This window comes from Hyaena hyaena, unplaced genomic scaffold, assembly GCF_003009895.1.
Source record: "Hyaena hyaena isolate Hyena2069 unplaced genomic scaffold, ASM300989v1 scaffold_553, whole genome shotgun sequence".
Lineage (NCBI taxonomy): Eukaryota > Metazoa > Chordata > Mammalia > Carnivora > Hyaenidae > Hyaena > Hyaena hyaena.
The window spans coordinates 840,826-862,826 of record NW_024081184.1 but is presented as its reverse complement, the minus strand read 5'-3'; the positions used below and the strand labels follow the sequence as shown (position 1 = coordinate 862,826).

General features: G+C 37.2%; 1 protein-coding gene across 2 annotated transcripts in view; it reads left to right on the top strand.

The window, feature by feature from the left end:
- PPM1D (protein phosphatase, Mg2+/Mn2+ dependent 1D) overlaps nt 1–22,001 on the top strand; it is a 49,755-nt gene that overhangs the window by 12,115 nt on the left and 15,639 nt on the right. Inside the window, exons 2-3 of one of the 2 annotated variants that reach the window (XM_039255998.1) lie at nt 7,492–7,720; nt 14,887–15,011. The exons of the other annotated variant lie outside the window; for it this stretch is intronic. Of the exons in view, the coding sequence (XP_039111929.1) occupies nt 7,492–7,720; nt 14,887–15,011 (354 nt within the window). The remainder of the gene's footprint in view (nt 1–7,491; nt 7,721–14,886; nt 15,012–22,001) is intronic. 2 annotated transcript variants of the gene reach the window in all.

Sequence of the window (22,001 nt, the reverse complement as noted above, 5' to 3'; positions counted from 1 at the left end):
TGAAGGAGAGTCCTGATGCCTTCTATCCCTTACTGGTTCTGTAACTGACATTTTTCTGAGGGTCAGTGGCCTGCAACCTACTCTGTAATACCAATTTTGTATTACAGTTCTTTGAAAGTAACATTCTACACTAAGGTAAAGAACATGGGAATTTCTTTGGAAGTAACACAGACTGAGTCTACATTAACAAGGAAGCAAGAGAACATGGGAATTTATTGGAAGGACATTGAGTAGCTCACAGAATCAACTGAAGACTAAACCAGGTCTCACAGTGGACAGAACCAGGGTATCTCTGGTGGCTCTAGGTGATAGGAACTAGTGGACATTCATTGAAAGGTTTTATTCCCTGGGATGGATCAGTTCCACAGTTTTCTGGCTTTATGCCTTTCAAAGATGGAAATATCTGAAAGAGTCTGACTTAGTTTAGCTCATTTGCCTACCCCCAGGTAGCAAGCAAGTTTTTTAATTCCATTAGAGAAAGACGGCATTCTGGAGGCTGTGTACTCCAGAACAAAATCAGGATGCTAGTACTTGGGGGGGGGGGAAGGGGGGAGGCTGGACAGGTGCACACTATATTTAGTAGTATAAATAAGGGCTTAAGTGAAAGCCACATAGCTTTATTTTTCATTTGGATTATTCCCTCAGGGAAGAAAAAAATTCTCAAAGCTGAATATTTGGTTAAAGAATGCGCATCTTTTGATAGCTGTGGGTACTTGTTTTCAAATTACTTTCCTGAAAGCTTTTACATCTCTATACTACTTTATTAGAATTCTGGAACAAGTCTTAGTATAGTGATTTAGGAGTACATTATATTGCCTGGGTGTGAATCCCAGATTTTCTACTTACCACCTGTGTGACCTTGGGTAAAATTTCTTTGTGCAAAGCCTCCTCCTCATCAAATATAGATGATGGGGGCACCTAGGTGGCTCAGTTGGTTAAGCAACCGACTCTTGGTTTCGGTTCAGGTCATGATCTCATGGTTCGTGGATTCAAGGCACCGCATTGGGCTCTGTGCTGACAGTGTGGACCCTGCTTGGGATTCTCTCTCTCCCTCTCCATCTGCCTCTCCCCAGCTTGTTCTCTCTCTCTCTCAAAATAAATAAATAAACTTTTAAAAAATAATAAAAAAAATAGAGACGATTATAGTACTTATACTTCCTGAATTAAATAACTTAGTATGTATTAATTGGTACATAGTAAGTGTATAGGTACCCCAAATTTTAAATTTGTCACCAAAAACATATACATTCTGTACTTATTTATAATATTTTTTTATTTAAAAGTCTCATACTTTTGTTATAAAATTTGTTAGTCTTTGTTTTAATGACTGATACTTTTTTTGCTTAAAAATACTTGTTAGAATTCATGTACTGATACTGTCTTTTAAAAGAATTTTTAATGTTTGTTTATTATTTTGAGAGAGAGACAGAGCGTGAGTGGGGAAGGGGCAGAGAGAGAGGGAGGCACAGAATACAAAGCAGGTTTCAGGCTCTGAGCTGTTAGTTTAGAGCCTGACACAGGGCCTGCACTCATGGACAGCAAGATCATGACCTGAGCCAAAGTCAGATGCTTGACTGAGCCACCTAGGTGCCCCATGATACTGTTTTTTTAATATGCTCCTAGTTTTAAGTCATTTGTTTTTAAACCATTTTTTAAAATATATTTTTTTTCAAGTTTGTTTATTTAGAGAGACACAGAGGGAGAGAGAGAAGAGAGAGGATCCCAAGCAGGCTCTGTGCTTTTAGTGCAAGGCCTGTCTTGGGGTTCGAACTGTTGAACCATAAGATCATGACCTGAGCCGAAACCAAGAGTCAGATGCTTAATTGATTGAGCTACCCAGGTGTCCCTTTTTAAAGTCGTTTTTTAAACATTAAAAAATTAAAATGTAAAGTAGAGGGGCACCTGGGTAACTCAGTCGGTTAGGTGTCCGACTTTGGCTCAGGTCGTAATCTCATGGTCCATGAGTTTGAGCCCCCCTCAGCTGTGCTGACAGTTCAGAGCCTGGAGCCTGCTTTGGATTCTGTGTCTTCCTCTCTCTCTCTACCTCTCCCCTGCCCCCCTTGCTCCATGTCCCTCTCTCTCTCTCAAAAATAAACATCACAAATGCTTTAAAAAAATGTAAAGTGGAAAACAAGACAAATTATAAAGATGTTGCTTCCTTAATATATAAATTTATTGCACTTCTAATCAGACTTCAACAGGGTTTGTTTTTAATTTCTAACTTCCTTCTAAAGTTTGTTTGGAATTCTTAAGATTATTGAAAAAGAAGAATAATCGGGGAATACTTAAACTCCTAATTACTGAAAGAACCATAAATAGATTAGTTAGTAGGATGAGTCTAGAAATAGATCTGAGGCAAAATGTAGCATATGATAAAAGGTGACTTTCAAATGATAAAAGCATGTTCAGTATTTTTAGAATATTGCAGAATATCGCTTTGTACATATTAGTGTTTTTGACCAAAAAATGTGATTTAAATAATGTTAATACTGTATTTTTGAATATCCCCCTTTTTTAAAGCTCTTTTTCTTCTTTCCCATCTTGTTTAGGTGCTTTTTACAAACAGCTGGTAAATTTTAGGTAAATTTTGTTTTCTGAATGTGCTTGAAAACCTTTCTGGGAGTTCCCTCCTTCATACTTTTTATGATAATAGTTTGTTTTTTGCAACTAAGAACTTTAAAAAAATCTATTTTAGCTTATTTGAAAAGAAAAGGGTTTTTTTATTTTAAACAAATTGTGAAATAAGCATAGCATACATATGAAAAGGTCATTAAATTTAAATGTACACTTAAATGAGTAGTTACAAAATGAACACCATCTGGTTAAGTAAGAGAACACTGCCTGCAAAACAGAAGCCCCGTATGTCCTTTCTGATCTCATACTCTTATATTCTCTCAAGGGGTAACCACCATCCTGACTTTTGTGGTGATGGTTCTTTAGTGATTTACTTATTTTTCTTATTTATTTTGAGAGAGAGAGAGAGAGAGAGGCAGAGAGAGAGAATCCCAAGTAGACTCTGTGCTCTATAACTGAGCCTGAAATGGGGCTCGATTCTACAACCACAAAATCATGACCTGAGCCGAGATCAAGAGTTGGACATATAACCGACTGAGCCCCCCAGATACCCCTTAAAGATTTTATTTTTAAGGAATCTCTATACTCAACATTGGGCTCAGTCCACAACCCCAAGATCAAGAGTCAAATGCTCCATTGACTGAGCCAGCCAGGTGCCCTGGTTTACTTATTTTTCTTAATAGTTTTACTACTTGTTTTTATACATGATACTTTTCTCCTAAAGAAATTCAGGCTGTTTGCTTTTGTTTCATGCTCCTTGTGAGATTCTTACATGTTACATGTAGTGTAGTGTATTGTCACAATGAAGGACATTTGGGTTCCTCCTTTTCAGACCATATGAATGATGCATCTCAACATTCATATGTATTTTGTGTATATGTACATTGATTTCTGGTATATGTCTAGGATAGTGAGTAGTCAAAGTGTATACATATCTTTCTTTTTGATAATGCCTAGATGTTTTCTCAAGTGGTTATATCAGTTTATACTCCCACCGGTAGCTGATAGAACATGTTGCTCCACTTTGCTAATCACAGTTATTATTGTTAGACTTTAATTTATGTGATCGGATAATTATGTAGTGGAATCTCATTGTGATTTTTATTTTGTATTTCCCTGTTTAAAGAAGCTGAATACCTTTGTGTGGTTTTTGTCTGTCTGGATTTTCTCTTTTGCTAAGGTCTGTTCAAGCCTTTTGTCCATTTTCTATTGCATAGTCTGTCTTATTGATTTGCTTTGTAGGAGCATTTGATATATTCTGGATACCATTCTTGTGAAATGCATATATATTACAAATTCTACTCTGTGAGTTGTCTATTCACTCTATTCATGGTATCTCCTGAGACACAGGAGTTCTTAATTTTGATGGTACAACTTCACAATCATTTTATTTCCCTATCTTGAGGACATGAATGTCCCTTCCTATATATTTTCTAAGCAACATAAGCTTTACTTTCTTTTTTTTTTTTTTTAAATTTTTCAATTTATTTCTAGGAGAGAGAGAGAAAGAGAGAGACAGCGTGAGCAGGGGAGGGTCAGAGAGAGAGGGGGTCACAGACTGAAACAGGCTCCAGGCTCTGAGCTGGCAGTCAGCACAGAGCCCGACGTGGGTCTCGAACCCACGAACCGCGAGATCATGACCTAAGCGAAAGTCGGATGCTTAACCGACTAAGCCACCCAGGCGCCCCAAGCTTTACTTTCATATTAAGTCATTTAATGTACCTGGAATTGACTTTTTGTGCTTGGCATCAGGGACCCAAAGAGGTGTTTGCGAGCTTTTGTTTTTAATATTTATTTTGAAAGAGAGTGGGGAGGGGCAGAGAGGGAAGGAGAGAGAGAATCCTAAGCAAGCTCTGTGTGGTTGGCCACCCAGGCACCCTTTTTTTTTTTTTTTTTTTTTTAAATCTTGTCATAATTCCCTGTACTGAATGCCTGTCTTCTCTCTACTGTTCATGTATCAAGTGTTTAAATATGCATGGGTCTATTTCTGTGCTTACCATTCTCTTTTGGTACTCTGCTTTACAACTTTTCCATAAAGGTTGTGTTAGAGATTTGTTAGCATTGTTCCAGATATATACCTTTTGTTGCTATTGTGAGTGGTATTTTAAAAGTTACATTTTGCAATTTTTTTTTGAGAGAGAGAAAGAGAGTGAGCAGAGCGCACAGGTGCCCCTGAGCAGGGGAGAGGGGCAGATGGAGAGAGAGAGAATGAGAATTCCAAGCAGTCTCCATGCCCAGCACAAAAACTAACAATTATTGAGCACTTACTGTGTGTCTGATACTGTTGCAGTGGTTCCAGCTTCAACAGTATTGGTAGCTGTTCTGGTTTCCCTCAGCAGTTGTGAGGGCCATTATTTCATATGTTGCTTTCATATGTTGCAAGCAGTCCTCTGCTGTGAGTGACAGGGCATTCTGCAGGGTGGATTCCCTCTGCAGGATGAGATGAGGAGATGCACTGTAGGATTCAAGAAATATCTTTTTAGCATATGTAATATTGTGAAAAAAAGAACTCTAGTTAACCCGAATTATACTAGAGAAGCCTTGTGGCTATGAAAGGTGTGTGGCACCCCGTCTAGTTTTTTTTTTAGGCCCTATTTCTTAACCCTCATCCCCTTTGAGACCTTGTTGTCTCTATCAACAGATGCATCACTTTCTTAAAAGAAAGGTATTATAGTTACCGGCAGCTTAAGAACTAAAATGTTTCACCTTTTACTGTGCAGAGGTTTAGGCACTGACCTATCTCCTGCAGTTTTATTTTTTTTATTTTTTATTTTTTTTAATATTTTTATTTATTTCTAGGAGAGAGAGAGAGACAGCGTGAGCAGGGGAGGGTCAGAGAGAGAGGGAGATACAGATTTTGAAATAGGCTCCAGGCTCTGAGCTGGCAGTCAGCACAGAGCCCGACGCGGGGCTCGAACCCACGAACCGCGAGATCATGACCTAAGCGAAAGTCGGACGCTTAACCAACTAAGCCACCCAGGCGCCCCTCCTGCAGTTTTAAATAAATCTGCCAAGCTGCATCTATCCATTCCCATTCCTGACACAGCTGCTGTCACTGTCCATGAATTGGAGCTTTTCTGGGATTCTGTTAACAGGGAAAACTGATGTATTGCCTTGTTTACTGACGGTGCTTTTTTGCTTGTTTTGGATTCTGATTTTTCTTTTCTTTTTATTTATTTATTTATTTATTTTTTTAAATGTTTTATTTATTTCTAGCAGAGAGAGAGAGACAGCGTGAGCAGGGGAGGGTCAGTGAGAGAGGGAGTCACAGATTGAAATAGGCTCCAGGCTCTGAGCTGGCAGTTAGCACAGAGCCCGATGCAGGGCTCTAACCCATGAACCGCGAGATCATGACCTAAGCGAAAGTCGACGCTTAATCGATTAAGCCACCCAGGCGCCCCTGATTTTTCTTTTAATATGATTCCATTTCTTTAAAATCCTGGGGATTCCTCCCCTTCTCCTTGTTTCATGACTGCTATTTTCTAATACTATATTCTGCCCTTTTCAGTGGGATTTTGATGAGAATATTTGGGTTCACTTGGCCATCTTGAACTATAAATTATAGTTTGCTTAATATTACAGAATATTTCAAGCTTTTTTAAAAAATGTTTTTATGTCTTTATTTTATTTTGAGAGACGGCAAGCAGGGGAAGTCTAGAGAGAGAGGGAGACACAGAATCTGAAGCAAGCTCCAGGCTCTGAGCTGTCACCACAGAGCCCGGCATGGGGCTCGAACCCCTGGCGGACTCTGAGATCGTGACCTGAGCCGAAGTCGGACGCTTAATTGACTGAGCCACCCACACGCCCCCAAGATTTTTAAAAGTTTGAGAGAGCAAGAGCGTGCCCATGAGTGGGGGAGGGGCAGACAGAGAATCCCAGGCAGGCTTTGAGCTCAAGCTCATGAACCATTCATTAGATCATGACCTGAGCCGGAAATCAAGAGTCAAGTGCTTAACTGACTGGGCCACCCAGGCACCCCCAGAATACTTCAGAGTTTTTAAATAACAGCGAATTAGGCATTATAAGGTTTTGGAATTCAGTATTTGGATCTCTGCCACTTAATATTTGAGTTGTCTTGAGCAACTTTATGAACTATTCAAACTATTGATTTCTTTTTTTGCAAAATGAAAATAACGGGAATAATTTTACCTGTTTTAGAGGTTTGCTGCAAGTATTATTTTAGATTAAACATTTAAAGCTCTTAACACAGAACCTGGTACATAATAAGTGCTCAATAAAAATGTTATTTGTTAGATTATGAATATTCAAAACAGCTATTTCAAAAACAACTTGAGTAGCTTTTTTCCAAAAATCTTTTCAAAGAGAAATTAATAAATAGATGCTAAGCTACTGGCTGTAGAGGTATCAAAACTCTGAGCACATCCTTGCCACTAAATGTAGTTAGGACTAAGACGTGTGGAACTAGTTAATTAATCCTGTAATATATATTTTTAAATATTTATTTTGGGGACAACGCAGGCGGGGACGGGTTGGGAGAAGGGGGACAGAGGATCCAAAGTGGGCTCTGTACTCACAGGCTGACAGCCGCAAGCCTAATGTGGTGCTTGAACCCACGAATAGGGAGATCATGACTGGAACCAAAGTCAGACACTATCAACTGAGCCACCCAGGTGCCCCTATCCTGTAATATTTTTCTCCTAGAATTGGTTTGATGATTGTAATATAATTATATTATTTATAAAAGTAATTTATTAATATATTGATGAAGGAATTAACACAAGTTCTTTTTGAATAGCTTTCAAAATATTCTTAAATTTTATGCTAATTCATCTTTTTTTTTTTTTTTTTGCCAAATCTAGTCTTAACATGCTAATTCAGCACTCGTTGCCATTTTTATTCTGATACATTATTAATGCTTACATTTGGAAGAGTAAAATATTTTATTTCTTATTACAGCAGAGTGGCCAAAGACTATGACAGGTCTTCCCAGCACATCAGGGACAACTGCCAGTGTGGTCATCATACGGGGCATGAAGATGTATGTAGCTCACGTGGGTGACTCAGGGGTGGTTCTTGGAATTCAGGATGACCCGAAGGATGATTTTATCAGAGCTGTGGAAGTGACACAGGACCATAAGCCAGAACTTCCCAAGGAAAGAGAACGAATCGAAGGACTTGGTGGGAGGTAATCATTGTGCTGTTTTGTCTTTCCTATCTTGGTTCTATTTAGTCCTTTTCTGCTTTACCCTAACCGGACTGACCTTTATTCACTTTTGAAGTCACTTTCTCAGTATTATAGTGTTTTTAGTTAGCCTAATAAAGTACCCATCTGCATTCATACTTACCTCATTGTTTTGAATGGACTGTTTTTTTCTAATTATGGTTCCAGAGGGAAATACTATTTTAACGGGAGTCAAGTAACACTTTACTGATTTACTGATTACCTTTTACAAAAATACTGATCAGCATAACTTTTAGAATCTGAACAGAACAGCCCTTAGGGTTCTAAAGTAGAACAGTGTGAATCTGCCTTTGAGAATAGAATTAGTTACCCTTCAGCTCTTTGATTTTTAAGTCAGATGTGCTGCAAACTTTTCTTCTTACTATTTTGTCTGTTTCAAGTTATTGTTTCAATGTGTAGTAAACTATGAACTGAAAGTGGCTTTAGCATATTTTAAGATGCACACTAAAATGCAAGATTATCCTAAAAATCAGAGGAATGAATAACATGAGAACATTTAAAAATTATTCCAATACTAATTTTTAAAAATTGAGGGTATGAGGCAAATTAAATAGAATCCAGTATTTTCTAAAGGTTCTAACTAAAGTCTTACCATGATATTATTACTTGCCTCCTTTTTTTCCTTCTATTAGATCAAAATAGTTTTTTCAGAGTATTAATAAGCTGGAGAAAAGAATTAATATCCTTAAACTGTAAGGGGTTCAAAAATCAGTAAGAAAAACACTAAATCACTACCACACCCAGATAGGTGAATAAAGGAGAGGACTTTGAACAACAGCAACAACAATGCAAAAGTGAATAAATATTTGAAAAAGTTACTGAAATGAAACTATTTCTTGCTGTTGGGTTACCAAAGTTAAGAGAAACTAGATACTTCTCAATATTTTATAGTTGTGAAATGGGAATCCTTTTGTTAGGATTATAAATTGGTATGACCTATATAGAATATAATACACACCACTAACTTAAAAATGTTTATAGACTCTGTAATTTTGGGAATGTACGCTAAAATATCTGAAATGTGGACCAGAATATCTAAAGAGAGTTATTGATTGCAGCAGTGTTTAATGACTGTTGAAGGCTGGAAATAACTTGAAGGCCTAACAGTTGAAGAATTGTTAAACGTATTATAATACATATTTATAACACTGAATATGATGTAGCTATTGAAAATAATGTTTATAGATAAATTCTTAAAAATGGTGTTAAAAAAATTTTCAAACATAGGTAAAGGTAGAAGTAGTAGTAAAATGAACTCCCATATATATGAGGAATTTTTAGTAATATAAGATAATGCTTCAAAAAATTAGCAGGATATAAAATTATATTTGTAGTGTGATCTCAACTATGCAGAGAAATAAGAGTAGTGTAGAAATACACCAAATGTTTATAATTTTTTGTATGATGATTTAGATATATATAAATATAGTTTCTAATGGTACCATTCCTTTGGTTAAAATTTAGGTAGCGTAAAATGATATACTTAAGAAGGTCTCTCAACTACTATTGCCCCACAGGCCACTCATTTCCTCTCCCTCTCAAGAAACCAGTATTACTATGTATTCTTTGATAGATATTCGTGTACAATCTGATATGAAGCTATACCATGTATGGATGTACCGTCATTTATTTAACTAGTCTTCTTTTGAAGAGTATTTCTATTTTTTTGTTGTTGTTTTTACAAACACTACTGTAAAATGAAAAATCCTGGCACACAACATTTTGTACATTCAAATATATTTGTAGGATCATTTCCTAGATGGAATTGCTAGGCCAAAGAGGAGTATTTAAAAATTTTTTAAAAATAAAGCAATTAATTTAAAATGCTTATTTATTTATTTTGAGAGAGATCAAGAGAGGGCACATGTGAGTGGGGGAGGGGGAGAGAGAGAGAATCCCAAGCAGCCTCTGCACTGTCAGCACAGAGCCTGACATGCTTCCTACAAACTGTGAGATCATGACCTTAGCCAAAATCAGGAATTGGACGTTTAACTTACTGAGCCACCCAGGTGCCCCAGGAACCCTTTATATTATTAAAAATTGTAGACCTCAAAGAACTTTTTGTATATATGGATTATATGTAATGATTTTACCATATTAGAAACTAAAAATGGAGACATTTTCAAATATTTAATTTATTTAAAAATAATATTAAACCCATTGTGTTAATTTAAATATTTTTATGGAAAAATAGCTATTTCTCAAAACAAATATTTAGTGAGAGGATTGGCACCATTTTACACTTTTTAAAGTCTCCCTAACATCTGGCTTAATAGGGATAGCTAGATTCTCATATCTGCTTCTGCCTTCAGTCTGTTGTAAAATGTTGTTTTAGTTACAGTATCAGAAGTAAAATCTGATCTTTCATAGATACATAATCGAAAAAAGTATTTTGTTTTCTATTTAGTTTTTTTTTTATTTAGTTTTTAATGTTCATTTATTTTTGAGAGAGAACAGCATGTGAGCGGGGGGGCGGGGGGTGGGAGGTGCAGAGAGAGGGAGAGATAAAGAATTGGAAGCAGGTTCCAGGCCCTGAGCTGTCAGCACAGAGCCTGATGCAGGGCTCATACCCGCGGACCACAAGATTATGACCTGAGCTAAAGTCAGATGCTTAACTGACTGAGCCACCCAGGCACCCCAAGGAGGAGTATTTTAAAATGTATTTCTATGTATTGGAGATGTGCATCTTTGATGTTATTCCAGAACTCAAAAAGAGTTTCTTAAAGGTTAATAGTAGTATGTATCATTGACCTTTTTATACACTCACATTAAGATCCATAGGTATATCAATTAAGAGCTGTTGGTTAAATGATTTTTTTATCCATGTGGGATTTTTTTTTATTAATAGGCTTTATGTTTTAGAGCAGTTTTAGGTTCATGGCAAAATGGAGTGGAAGGTACTGAGAATTCCTCTGTATATCCCCTATCACCTCTTATATGTATAACTTCTCTTCACTCCTACATCAGAGTGGTATATTTGTTACAGTTGATGACCCTACATTGACATATCATTATCACCCAAAGTCCATTTTACATTATGGATGTTCTAGAGTTTTGACAGATAGATGATGACATATATCTACCATTATAGTATCATAAGAATAGTTTCACTGTCCTAAAAATCCTGTGTGCTTTGCCTATTTATCCTCCCTACCTCCTTTATTACTGGCAACCACTGGTCTCTTTACTATCTCCATAGTTTTGCTTTTTCTAGAAGACCATAGTTGGAATACCATATACCATAGTTGGAATACAATATACCATAGTTGGAATGGTATAGTATATAGTGCTTATGTGTGATTTTGTAACATAGGCATTGGTCATTTGTAAAATATTGGTTTACTGAGTTATACATATCCAAATATTGACACATTTTATTGTATAATAGCATATCAAGATACATATGTAGCCTTTCAAAAATTCCACTGTATACACATGGTCTTTTGAAAATAATTTTGACCTGGCAGATACCCTGAAAAGATCTGGAAGGCAGCTATGCTCTCACCACTGGCAGACACCCTGAAAAGATCTGGGAACCACTTTTCTAGTACTTGCATGGAGAGACCTTCAACCTCCCTAGAATTTTAAAATCTGAGATGTGTAGTAGAGTACAAGTAGTTTTTTTCTTTATGGCCATTAGTAGCTACTTGAACAATTATCTTTTTTTTTTTTTTTTAACTGATTAGAAGTCTTAACAGGCATAAAACCCCTCTTTAATGGGAAGATGACCTTGAGTTTACCCTCTTCTAGCACTGTTTGTCTGGTTAAGATAAATATGGAATGTTAGCTCTGTTATAAAGTAACATTGCTTATGGTATAATGATCCTTGAATTGGATCTATATCTGGTTAGAGAAGATTTTGAGTGGACTATAAATTTCTGTTGGGAAGCACAGACCTTATTAGCTGCCCTGTATCATGCAGTTTGACTTGTGCAGGGATGGGCTATTACAGGACCCAGATTCCTGTGGCATATGAAGCTCATTGATGGAGGCTAGAAAATGGTTCTTGGGTTTCTGTTAAGAATCATTTCTGAAGACAACATGACTAAAGCTGCCATGCTGGCATCCTGTGTTTCCTGTTCTATATCCTACGAAGTTAAATGAGCCTGGTTTCATGCTGTCATCTATTTGATCCTATGAGTTTGAAGGTCAGTCTGTATCTGAGACCACTGCTGGTAGTCATGCAAAGTGGGCTTTGCAATGATAAACTGAATTCCTGTATATCCTTGGGTCTTTTTTGAGCTTTCTGCTTTTATACTGTATGTGTACCAGTAATTTTAAATGCTTTCTTGTAATTTTTAGTATCGGTAGGCCTGATCCCTTTTTATTAATCTTTAAAAAATATTTTCTTGATGATTCTTTATTTTTCTATATGAATTGTTAGATTTTCTTTGATTCTTAGTAACTTATTTTAGAGTGTTTTTTTGTCTTATCACTTAAAATACTATCTGGATAGTTGGACAGATGCTCTTTGCCATTTGGGAGCAGGTGTCTTTTTGCACAAATTGAGCTGTTTTATTAGAAGTTATTTCCTCCTTTCCCTCTGTCTCACCCTAGGCAACTGGCCAGGTTGCTCTGTTTTTTCAGCCTTCTGTTACTGCTCAGTCAGCTCTCTGCATATCAGGCTGTTTCTTTGTGTATGCCTTTTAATCATACAGGACAACAGCAGGGAGTACAATAAAAGCAGCATCTTTTATAACATTGGTTTTCTGATACTGGATTTAAAACTTTGTTTTAACTAGAACCTTATTTTGTTTTTTGTTCTTCAGAAACAAAGAGAACATAATATCTTCTTCGACTGTTAAGTATCAAGAGAGCTCCTCCTAGTTAGATTTATAATGGAAACAATTTGGGTAGCTACTATAATTACCTAAGCCTTAAATTTTAGGGAGCAGCTTTAGGAAAGAATAGGATTTAAGGTGGTATGAAGGCAGAATGATGGTGTCTCTTCTTGTGAATGGTAGATTTAATCTTTTACTCTCCTGTTTGTTTTTTGAGGATCAGCACTGAAGAAAGCATAAAATAACAAAATGACCACCTTTGATAGTCTAACTCTTGAGACTATGACCTAGAATAATATTGCTTTGAGGACTGTAAATTAAACTAAGTGGGTTCTCAAAAGGATAGCCAATAAAGAACTCTCTTAATTTTCTCTTCTATGTTATCATTGACAATGTTTTGTGATCATTCTGTACTTCATTCCTCCTTTGTGCTGTACGATATAGTTGCCACTAACCACAGATAGCTGTTTAAATTTATCTATACTTTAACTAAAATTAAATTAAATTAAAAATTCAGTTCCTCAGTTATCCCTAGCCACAGTTACAGTGCTCAGAAGCCACACAAAGCAGAGTGAACATTTCCATTGTTACAGAAAGTTTCATGAGATAGAGTTGCTCAAATCCCCTGGCATGCCCTTATCAGATAAGTTTGTTTTCTACTTCAGAAAGAAGGTTGAGGCTGTTCTGCCATATTCATGTTTTTCTTGGCTCAGAGGCAGAGTGGCCTTTTCTCATTTACATGGCTTATGCCTTTACTTTTCTTCTCTTAGTACTTTTATTCCATCTGTTATCTCTTTTTTCTCTAGTATCTTAGAGTAGAGATAGACAAGCTGTTGTTGGGGCAAGAATGGCTGGCAGCTGCTGAGGTATATGGCATTTTTTAGTGACATTCCTTTGAGGGTGGTTGCCATTATTTGTTCTATCTTCAGCTTTTTAAATCTTGAAGCCAGTTTCATTTTGGTGTTCATCAAGTTAAGGAAGGTACTCATGCTACTTAAGGTCAACATAATAAACTGCTAAGGGACTCATGTATATATCAGGATGTCTTAGCACTCATTAATTGTGAGAAAAATAACTGACAAGAAAACTGCATATTATTGTCAGCTGGCCTACTGTTGGTGAAATGAAATTTCATATTATAATCAAAGGATTTCTGGATGCACAGGAGCTCTAAGTGAGAAGAGTTAATTAGATTATCTTAGTGTCATCTGTCTCTGAGAGTCTTGGGAATCAGTGTCTGTCTGCTGCATGTATCTGTCAGGTGGACTTAATATCAATTAGGCTAATACAGTTCCTTGAAAATTCTCTTTGCTGCTTTTTCCCCCAACTTTTCTAGCCTTCCAGAGGAACATTTTTCTTCTGTAGATTTTTTTTTAATCCAGATAGATTATGATTAAATTAACAGTTTACCATTTCAGTCATGCCAGGTAACTACTGAGAGACCATCTCTATTGCATTTTGATTATTACTTTTTTTCTTCAAAGATTTGACTGTATTTTCATGTTTTAGGCACCCTGGCATGTACTAACTTCTCCATATACTAATTATAGATTTCTGTTGCTCCTATGCCAAATTCCTTTTTAAGAGTTTTCTTATTCTGTAACTCCCACATCTATATCTCTACAGCTGATCTGCTTCCAAAGTCTACTCATACTTCTAATTACAGAAATATTTCTATAATACATAGATTTCTATTGAGGTATATCCTATACCTCAAATTTAAAATATTAAAACTGAAGTTCTGTTTTCAGCACCTTCAAATCCCTCAAAAACTATATAACCTTCCCTTTTTATTTTTCATATGTTTTATTTATTTCTGAGAGACAGAGAGAGACAGTGTGAGCAGGGGAGGATCAGAGAGAGGGGAGACACAGAATCTGAAGCAGGCTCCAGGCTCTGAGCTGTCAGCACAGAGCCCGATGTGGGGCTTGAACCCATGAGTTGTGAGATCATGACCTGAGCTGAAGTCAGACGCTCAACTGACTGAGCCACCCAGGTGCCCCCCTTTTTAATTTTTTTATCACTATAGCCTCTTCCTTCCCTTAGTTTTCTTAGGTATCACATTATCTTGCTTTTTTCTCTGACAAGCTATCTACTATTTTTCTTCTCATTACTTACGCTCTGTTCTGTCTCACCTTAGTAACCTCCAAATTCCCTATGTTCATCTACCCTATTTTGTCTTTGCTCTTTGAACAGGAATTTTGGCTCATGCAACTCTGTCTGAACCAGATAAGTCATTATTTTGTGATAATGTATTAGATATTTGACACATTGAGCTACTTTAGTTGTTTTATTCATTTAAAGTATTTTTGTGAACTCTTTTTTCAGTGTGATGAACAAGTCTGGGGTGAATCGTGTAGTTTGGAAACGACCTCGGCTTACTCACAATGGACCTGTTAGAAGGAGCACAGTTATTGACCAGATTCCTTTTCTGGCAGTAGCAAGAGCTCTTGGTAAGTAGGACTTACTTGGTGAAATCCTATTGCATTTTCTACAATTTATGGTGGTAACACAAAAGAGGAGACTAAGAACTAAACCCTCATTTGACAGATAATGGGTAGAAATATGCTGTTATAATAGTAAATGCTTTAACACTTAATTGATGGGAAGGTTAAAATATGGATTTCAAGGCCAGTTGCTTTTTTAATTAGAAGTCATGTTCAACAATTTGCTGATTCCTATGTATACTTAGGGAAGTATATGTATGTCTACGTTGGTGTTACCCTTAAAACTGTTTTTAAATGTGCTTCCTTACTTCAGCCTTTTATATTTCTCTTAAGAACATTTTAAGTTCTTTCTCTCTTTTTTAAATTTTTTAAAATGTTTTTATTTCTTTTTTAAAAAAAATTTTAATGTTTTATTTATTTCTGAGAGACAGAGAGAGACAGTGTGAGGTGGGGAGGGTCAGAGAGAGAGGGAGACACAGAATCTGAAGCAGGCTCCAGGCTCTGGGCTGTCAGCACAGAGCCCGACGCAGGGCTTGAACCCACGAGCTGTGAGCTCATGACCTGAGCCGAAGTCGGATGCCCAACTGACTCAGTCACCCAGGCGCCCCAAGTTCTTTTTCTCTTTACCTAGCAAAATAAATTGTTCATGACAAAATAAAAATACTTCTTTTCTAGTCTACCTGGTTTTGGAAGAAAGGCTAGAGGATTATAACTATAGAAATATCTTGCCTTGGATTTGCTAGTTAAATTTTCTTGTACAGCAAATTTCTTTTAGAAAACACAAATTTTTTCCTTCTTTCCTCTAACAGAAACTTGAGTACTGACTTAGTGCCAGGCACTGAATTAGGCTTTGGAGAGATTATACTGGTAGATCTATTCTGTTTGCTTTCATGGAGCAAGACTGTGTAGTTGAGGAGATAGGCAATAAAGAAGCAAGCTTGTAAATGAAATAATTATGTATTAAGAAGTACTGTGAGGGAAAGAAATGGGGTTCTGTGATAAAAAATAATTTAGAATGGAAAAACTGTTTTATATAGTGTAATGGAAATGCTCCTTATAGGAGGTGTTATTTTAGCTGAGATTTGATGGCTAAGAAAGAGCTATTCTTGTGAAGAACCTGCTAAAGAATATTTCAGGCCTGGATCCTGAATTGGGAAAGAGCTTGACATGTTCTAGGAATTACGAAGAGGCTGGAGTTAATGAGGCCAACCTGGGCTATATCATGGCAGATATTTGCATTCTGGTTTAAGTGTACTGGGAAACACTGAATAATATTAAGGTAAGGAGTAACAGCATTTGATTCGCATTTTCAAAAGATTATTTTACCTTTCATATTACTATCTCTTAATTCATTTTTGGTGATGAAATGCAGATAGACTCAATATTCATGGAACCTCTAGTCTAGTGGAGGATATAGAGAATAAATGAACAAATGATAAAATTGTTCTAAAAAGTATCATAAAGGAGTTAAACAAGGTGATATACCTGTAATTGGTGAGAAGATTAGTGGGTAGCGGCAGAAGGCTACATTAAAGAGGATGATCAAGCAACATTCTTTAAAAAGGTTTTTATTACTTGAGTTAAGACCTGAAGGAGGAGAAGGGGGCAAGGAAGAAAACAGTCAAAGCAGAACTGTAGCATTCCCAAAAGTCCATTATGTAGTAGATATTTGATTTGGGAGAGGGAATAGAAGAGTTGTCCAGCATATATTCTCTCTTCCTACTAAATAACATGCTGAAATTTTGGAAATTATATTTCCCCTAATATGTGCAGTCTTAATTTACACATTCCTATTCAAGGTCCTTTTGTAAAACATAGATCAGCTCAGTTAAATCAGATTCTGTGTTCTAGGATTTTTTTTTTTAATATTTTTATTTATTTCTAGGAGAGAGAGAGAGACAGCGTGAGCAGGGGAGGGCCAGAGAGAGAGGGAATCACAGACTGAAACAGGCTCCAGGCTCTGAGCTGGCAGTCAGCACAGAGCCCGACGCGGGGCCCGAACCCACGAACTGCGAGATCATGACCTAAGCGAATGTTGGACACTTAACCGACTAAGCCACCCAGGCGTCCCTGTAGCATCCTATTTTACCATCAATTCTCTTAAATTGATATTATTAGGCAAGTAAATACTTATAATTGTTATATCTTCTTTATTGGATTTTTAATTAATGCGTCATGTCCTTCTTTGTCTTTTGTAACTTAGATTTAAAGTCAGTTTTGTCTGATACTAGTATAATNGAGGGAATCACAGACTGAAACAGGCTCCAGGCTCTGAGCTGGCAGTCAGCACAGAGCCCGACGCGGGGCTCGAACCCACGAACCGTGAGATCATGACCTGAGCGAAAGTCGGACGCTTAACCGACTAAGCCACCCGGGCGCCCCTGTGTTCTAGGATTTTGAATTGTGAATCTACTAAGGACAGAAATTAAAAACAAAGAAACTGGATGGAATGAATTCATCCTAGGAATATTGACTTCCTTCGGCAGTGTCCATTGATATGGTTGGGTTTTCCTGCCTAAGGCTTGAAACTGCCCTGTATCCATGCTTGGTTCTCCAGCTTCTTGTCTGTTGTGTGAACTACTTGGATTTTCTTCTGAGTTGCCTTTTGGACCTCATTTAACCTGAGTTGGAAATTGTCATTTGCAAGCAAAGAATCCTAATGCAGGATAGAAAGGGCTTGATGTCTTTAAGGAACATGAATGAAATCAGTGTGAGAGAGAGGAGGTGGAGATGTAAAATGAAGATGTAGATGAGGATACTTACCCAATTAAGAATGGCCATGCAGGCTAAGTAATAAGTAAAATAAGGAGTTTGGTGAAGACATTATGGGTCGTAGGCAGGAACTAAACCCTACTAGGCTTTATAGCTAGACCATGATATGGAATTTTATTTTAAGTACTTTTGAGAAAAGGGCCCCTTGAGAAAGATGGCTCAGTTGGTTAAGCATCCGGCTCTTGGTTTCAGCTCAGGTCATGGTCTTGCTGAAGATGGGATTGAGCCCTGAGGCACTGGGCCCTGCACTGAAAGCGTGGAGTCCGCTTGGGATTCTTTCTCTCTGCTCCTCTCTCACTCGTGCTTTCTTTCAACATAAATAAACTTTTGGGGTGACTGGGTGGCTCAGTTGGTTAAGCATCTGACTTCAACTCAGGTCATAATCTAGCAGTTCATAAGTTGGAGCCCCACATTGAGCTCTGTGCTGACAGCTCAGAGCCTGGAGCCTTCTTCTGATTCTGTGTCTCCATCTGTCTCTGCCCCTCTCCTCCCCTCCCCTGCTGGCTCTTGGTCTCTCTCTCGTTCAAAAATAAATAAACCTCAAAATATATACATACATACATACTTACTTACTTACTTTGGGGAAGGAATTGAGGAGTAGAGGAAGTATGCCACAGTGGTTAAGAGAGAGACTTTGGAGCCAAAATTCCAAGGCTTTGGTCCAATGCTTTTTACTCACTATGCAAACATGGGCAAATCACTTATTATATGTAAGTTACTTAATATATGGGCCACAGCTTTTTCAGCTGTAAATGGGGTTAATAATGGTACCTGCCTCATTCTGTTGTGAGTATTGGATGGCAGTATACTTGAAATGTTTATAATAGAGTCTGGCACATCATAGTGCTCTATAAATGTTAGCTGCTGTTGTTATTATTTATTAAAGTAGGACAGTGACTGATCCAGTTTTTTATTTTATTTTTTTATTATTTTATTTATTTAATTTTATTTAAATCCATGTTAACATACAGAGTAGTAATGATTTCAGGAGTACAATTTAGTGATTCATCACTTTAATGTAACACCTAGTGCTCATTCCAACAAGTGTCCTCCTTAATGCCCATCACCCGTTTAGTCTATCTCCTTACCCAGTACCCCTCAAGCAGTCCTCAGTTTGTTGTCTATATTTAAGAGTCTCTTATAGTTTGCCTTCCTCTCTGTTTTTATCTTATTTTTCCTTCTCTTCCCATGTGTTCATCTGTTTTATTTCTTAAATTCCACATATATGAGCGAAATCTTAGGATATTTATCCTTCTGACTGACTTATTTCACTTAGCATAACACATTTTAGTTCCATCTACGTTGTTGCAGATGGCAAGATTTCATTATCACTGAGTAATAATTCCATTGTATATATATACCACATCTTAATCCATTCATCAGTTGATGGACATTTGGGCTCTTTCCATAATTTGGCTATTGTTTATAGTGCTATCCAGTCTGTTTTTAAAGAGTCATTTTGTCTGCTATAATGGCTAAAATTATAGGGCAATAAAATTGGAGGCAAAGATACTATTTAGGGGATGTAGGCACTTTACATATTTTGTAGAATTTTGCAGAACTAGAAGGCTATCTCAGTTACTCAGGTTATTCATTCATAGTGTAAGCATGTGATATAAGAGATCCTTCAATTCTTAGCAAGGAAAAAGAGGGAGGAAGGTGATAATTGGCAGAGAACTAGTATTTCTAAAGAACAGAGTTTTTTTTTTAATGGGAAATTCAATTTGTAGGACTGAGGGCAAGGTCTTCAGGTTCAAAAAGAAAAGTGAACCTTTGATTTAGATGCTGGGGTGCCTGGGTGGTATAGTCGGTTGAGTATCAACTCTTGATTTCGGCTCAGGTCATGATCTTACAGTCATCAGATCTAGCCCCACATATGGCTTTGTGCTGACAGCTTGGAGCCTGCTTGGAATTCTCTCTCTCCCTCTCTGCCCCTCCCCTGCTCACATTCTCTCACACAAAAATCAATGTACATTTTTTAAAAAGTAGAAAAGTAGATGCCAAGTTATTTTGTATATATGAAGTATGTGTGAAGTATGACTCTTTGTAGTGGAAAAGAAGGAACAGGTGAAGGACTGGCCGAAAGACCAAGAAGACTAATTGGTTTTTCTGTTTCAGATATTCTTCTGTTCAGAGATATCTCTAGAGCAATTCAGACAAAAAATAATTCATCCCCTGCTTAAATATTTTCAGTAAATCCTAATATTTCAAAGTACAAACTCTTCCATAATTGTCCTTAAAATCTGCCTCCATGAATCTTTCAGATGTTGGCTCTAGTTTTATGTGGTGAAATAAAAAGAGAGCCATATATTTATTTTGCCTTTTGCCTAATGACCATCATTTACCTATTCAGAATTGGCTATCATGTTTCTCTAGTCTTTGCTCTAGGCTAATTTCAGACTCTTCATTATTCTTATCATATTTCTCTAGATGTTTCCTACAGTAAATGTTCCAGAATTGAGGACATTCGGCAAGACATGGTGTGACCAGTTTAAAGTACAATGGAAACATTTAGTTCCTGCTACTTGAGTATTATACTTCTGCTAGTAGAGTCCTGGAATTCTTCATTAGCTTTTAGTAATCATATCACATTTGTTGGTTTATTCAAATAGCTCTAGTCTTTAGATATTTTTCTTATTACTGCTACTAAGTCAAATTTCTATATTACACACTCTTTATTTTTTGGGGGGATAGTGTGAGGGTGGGGAGATGAAGACTGAATTCAGTGAGCTTCTTACAGAATGTATAGTCAATACAAAAGGTATTGATTGATGTATTTGGAGAGATTTTTTCCTTTTTATTAAGAGAGAGAGAGAGCATGCAGGTAAAGAAGAGCAGAGAGAGGGAAACAGAATCCAAAGTGGGCTCTGTGCTGATAGCAGAGAGCCCAATGCAGGGCTCAAACCCATGAACTATGAAGTATTCCATGAAGTGTTCACATGGCTAAATGGCTAGCCATTGTGGTTAGCATAGATTTCTACAGTGGCTAGGAAGCTAGAGAATATAAGACTTCGAGGATCTCTTATAGCTTTGAGAGTCCATGGTAATATTTTTTAAATCGTTGATCTTTGAGATGTAAGGGAGATCTGGCTGTGACATCTGTCAACCCCCATTGATTGCCAGGATTTATTCTACTGATCTGGCTGGCTCCTCCCTCACTGCTCCATGTGCATCCCTCTTGAAGCTGCATAGTTGGTTGAAGAGGATGACCTTCCCTCTTAGAGGAGGACCCTTCTTCGGTCAAGGGTATATTAGTAGCTGTGCTCCCCCGCTAGAACCTCCAAACAAGCTCTCAGGGTCCATTGATAGAAGAACGTAGGGTAGTCAGGCTTCCAAGACTCCAGACATATCCAAATAGGCCTCTGAATGTGGCAGTCTGCCTTTCTTTATAGTAAATACATTAAACAAACAAATAAATAAATGTTGATCTTTGGATTAGCTTTCTGTCATAGTCAAAACACCTTTTTTTTTTTTTTTAACTTGCTCTTTTCACTGTGTGTTTTTGAGATTTATTCACCTTTATAAATGTAGTTTTAGTTTAATTATTGACTGTTAGACATTCAGTATCACTATGAAACTATATTTTCTTCTTTTGCACCCCGATTGGAAAGTTGGTTATATCTATGCATTTGCTATTATGAAAAATGCTGCAATGAATGTATACATATATAAGATTTTTTTTAAGGCATGTAAATTAGAAGTGGAATTGCTGGGTCATAGTACATTACTTACCAACTTTTAATCTTCATTTTTGAGATAGAGAGAGAGAGGGGGAGGGAGACACAGAATCTGAGGCAGGCTCCAGGCTCTGAGCTGTGAGCACAGAGCCTGATGCAGGGCTTAAACTCATGAAACTGTGAGTTCATGACCTGAGCTGACGTCAGACACTTAACCAACTGAGCCACCTAGGAGCCCCCACCTTTTAAAATACCACATTAGGGGCACCTGAGTGGCTCAGTCAGTTAAGTGTCCCAACTTTGGCTCAGGTCATAATCTCCCAGTTTGTGAGTTTGAGTCCCGCATCAGGCTTTGTGCAGACAGCTCAGAGCCTGGAGTCTGTTTTGGATTCTGTCTCTCTTCCTCTCTCTCTCTGTTCTTCCCCTCCTCATGCTCTGTCTCTCTCAATAAATAAATATTTAAAAGAATTTTTAAAAAATACTGTGACATACACATACAGTATGACAATATTTCTTCAGTAAATGAAGAAGGCTGCTTCAGGCTGGA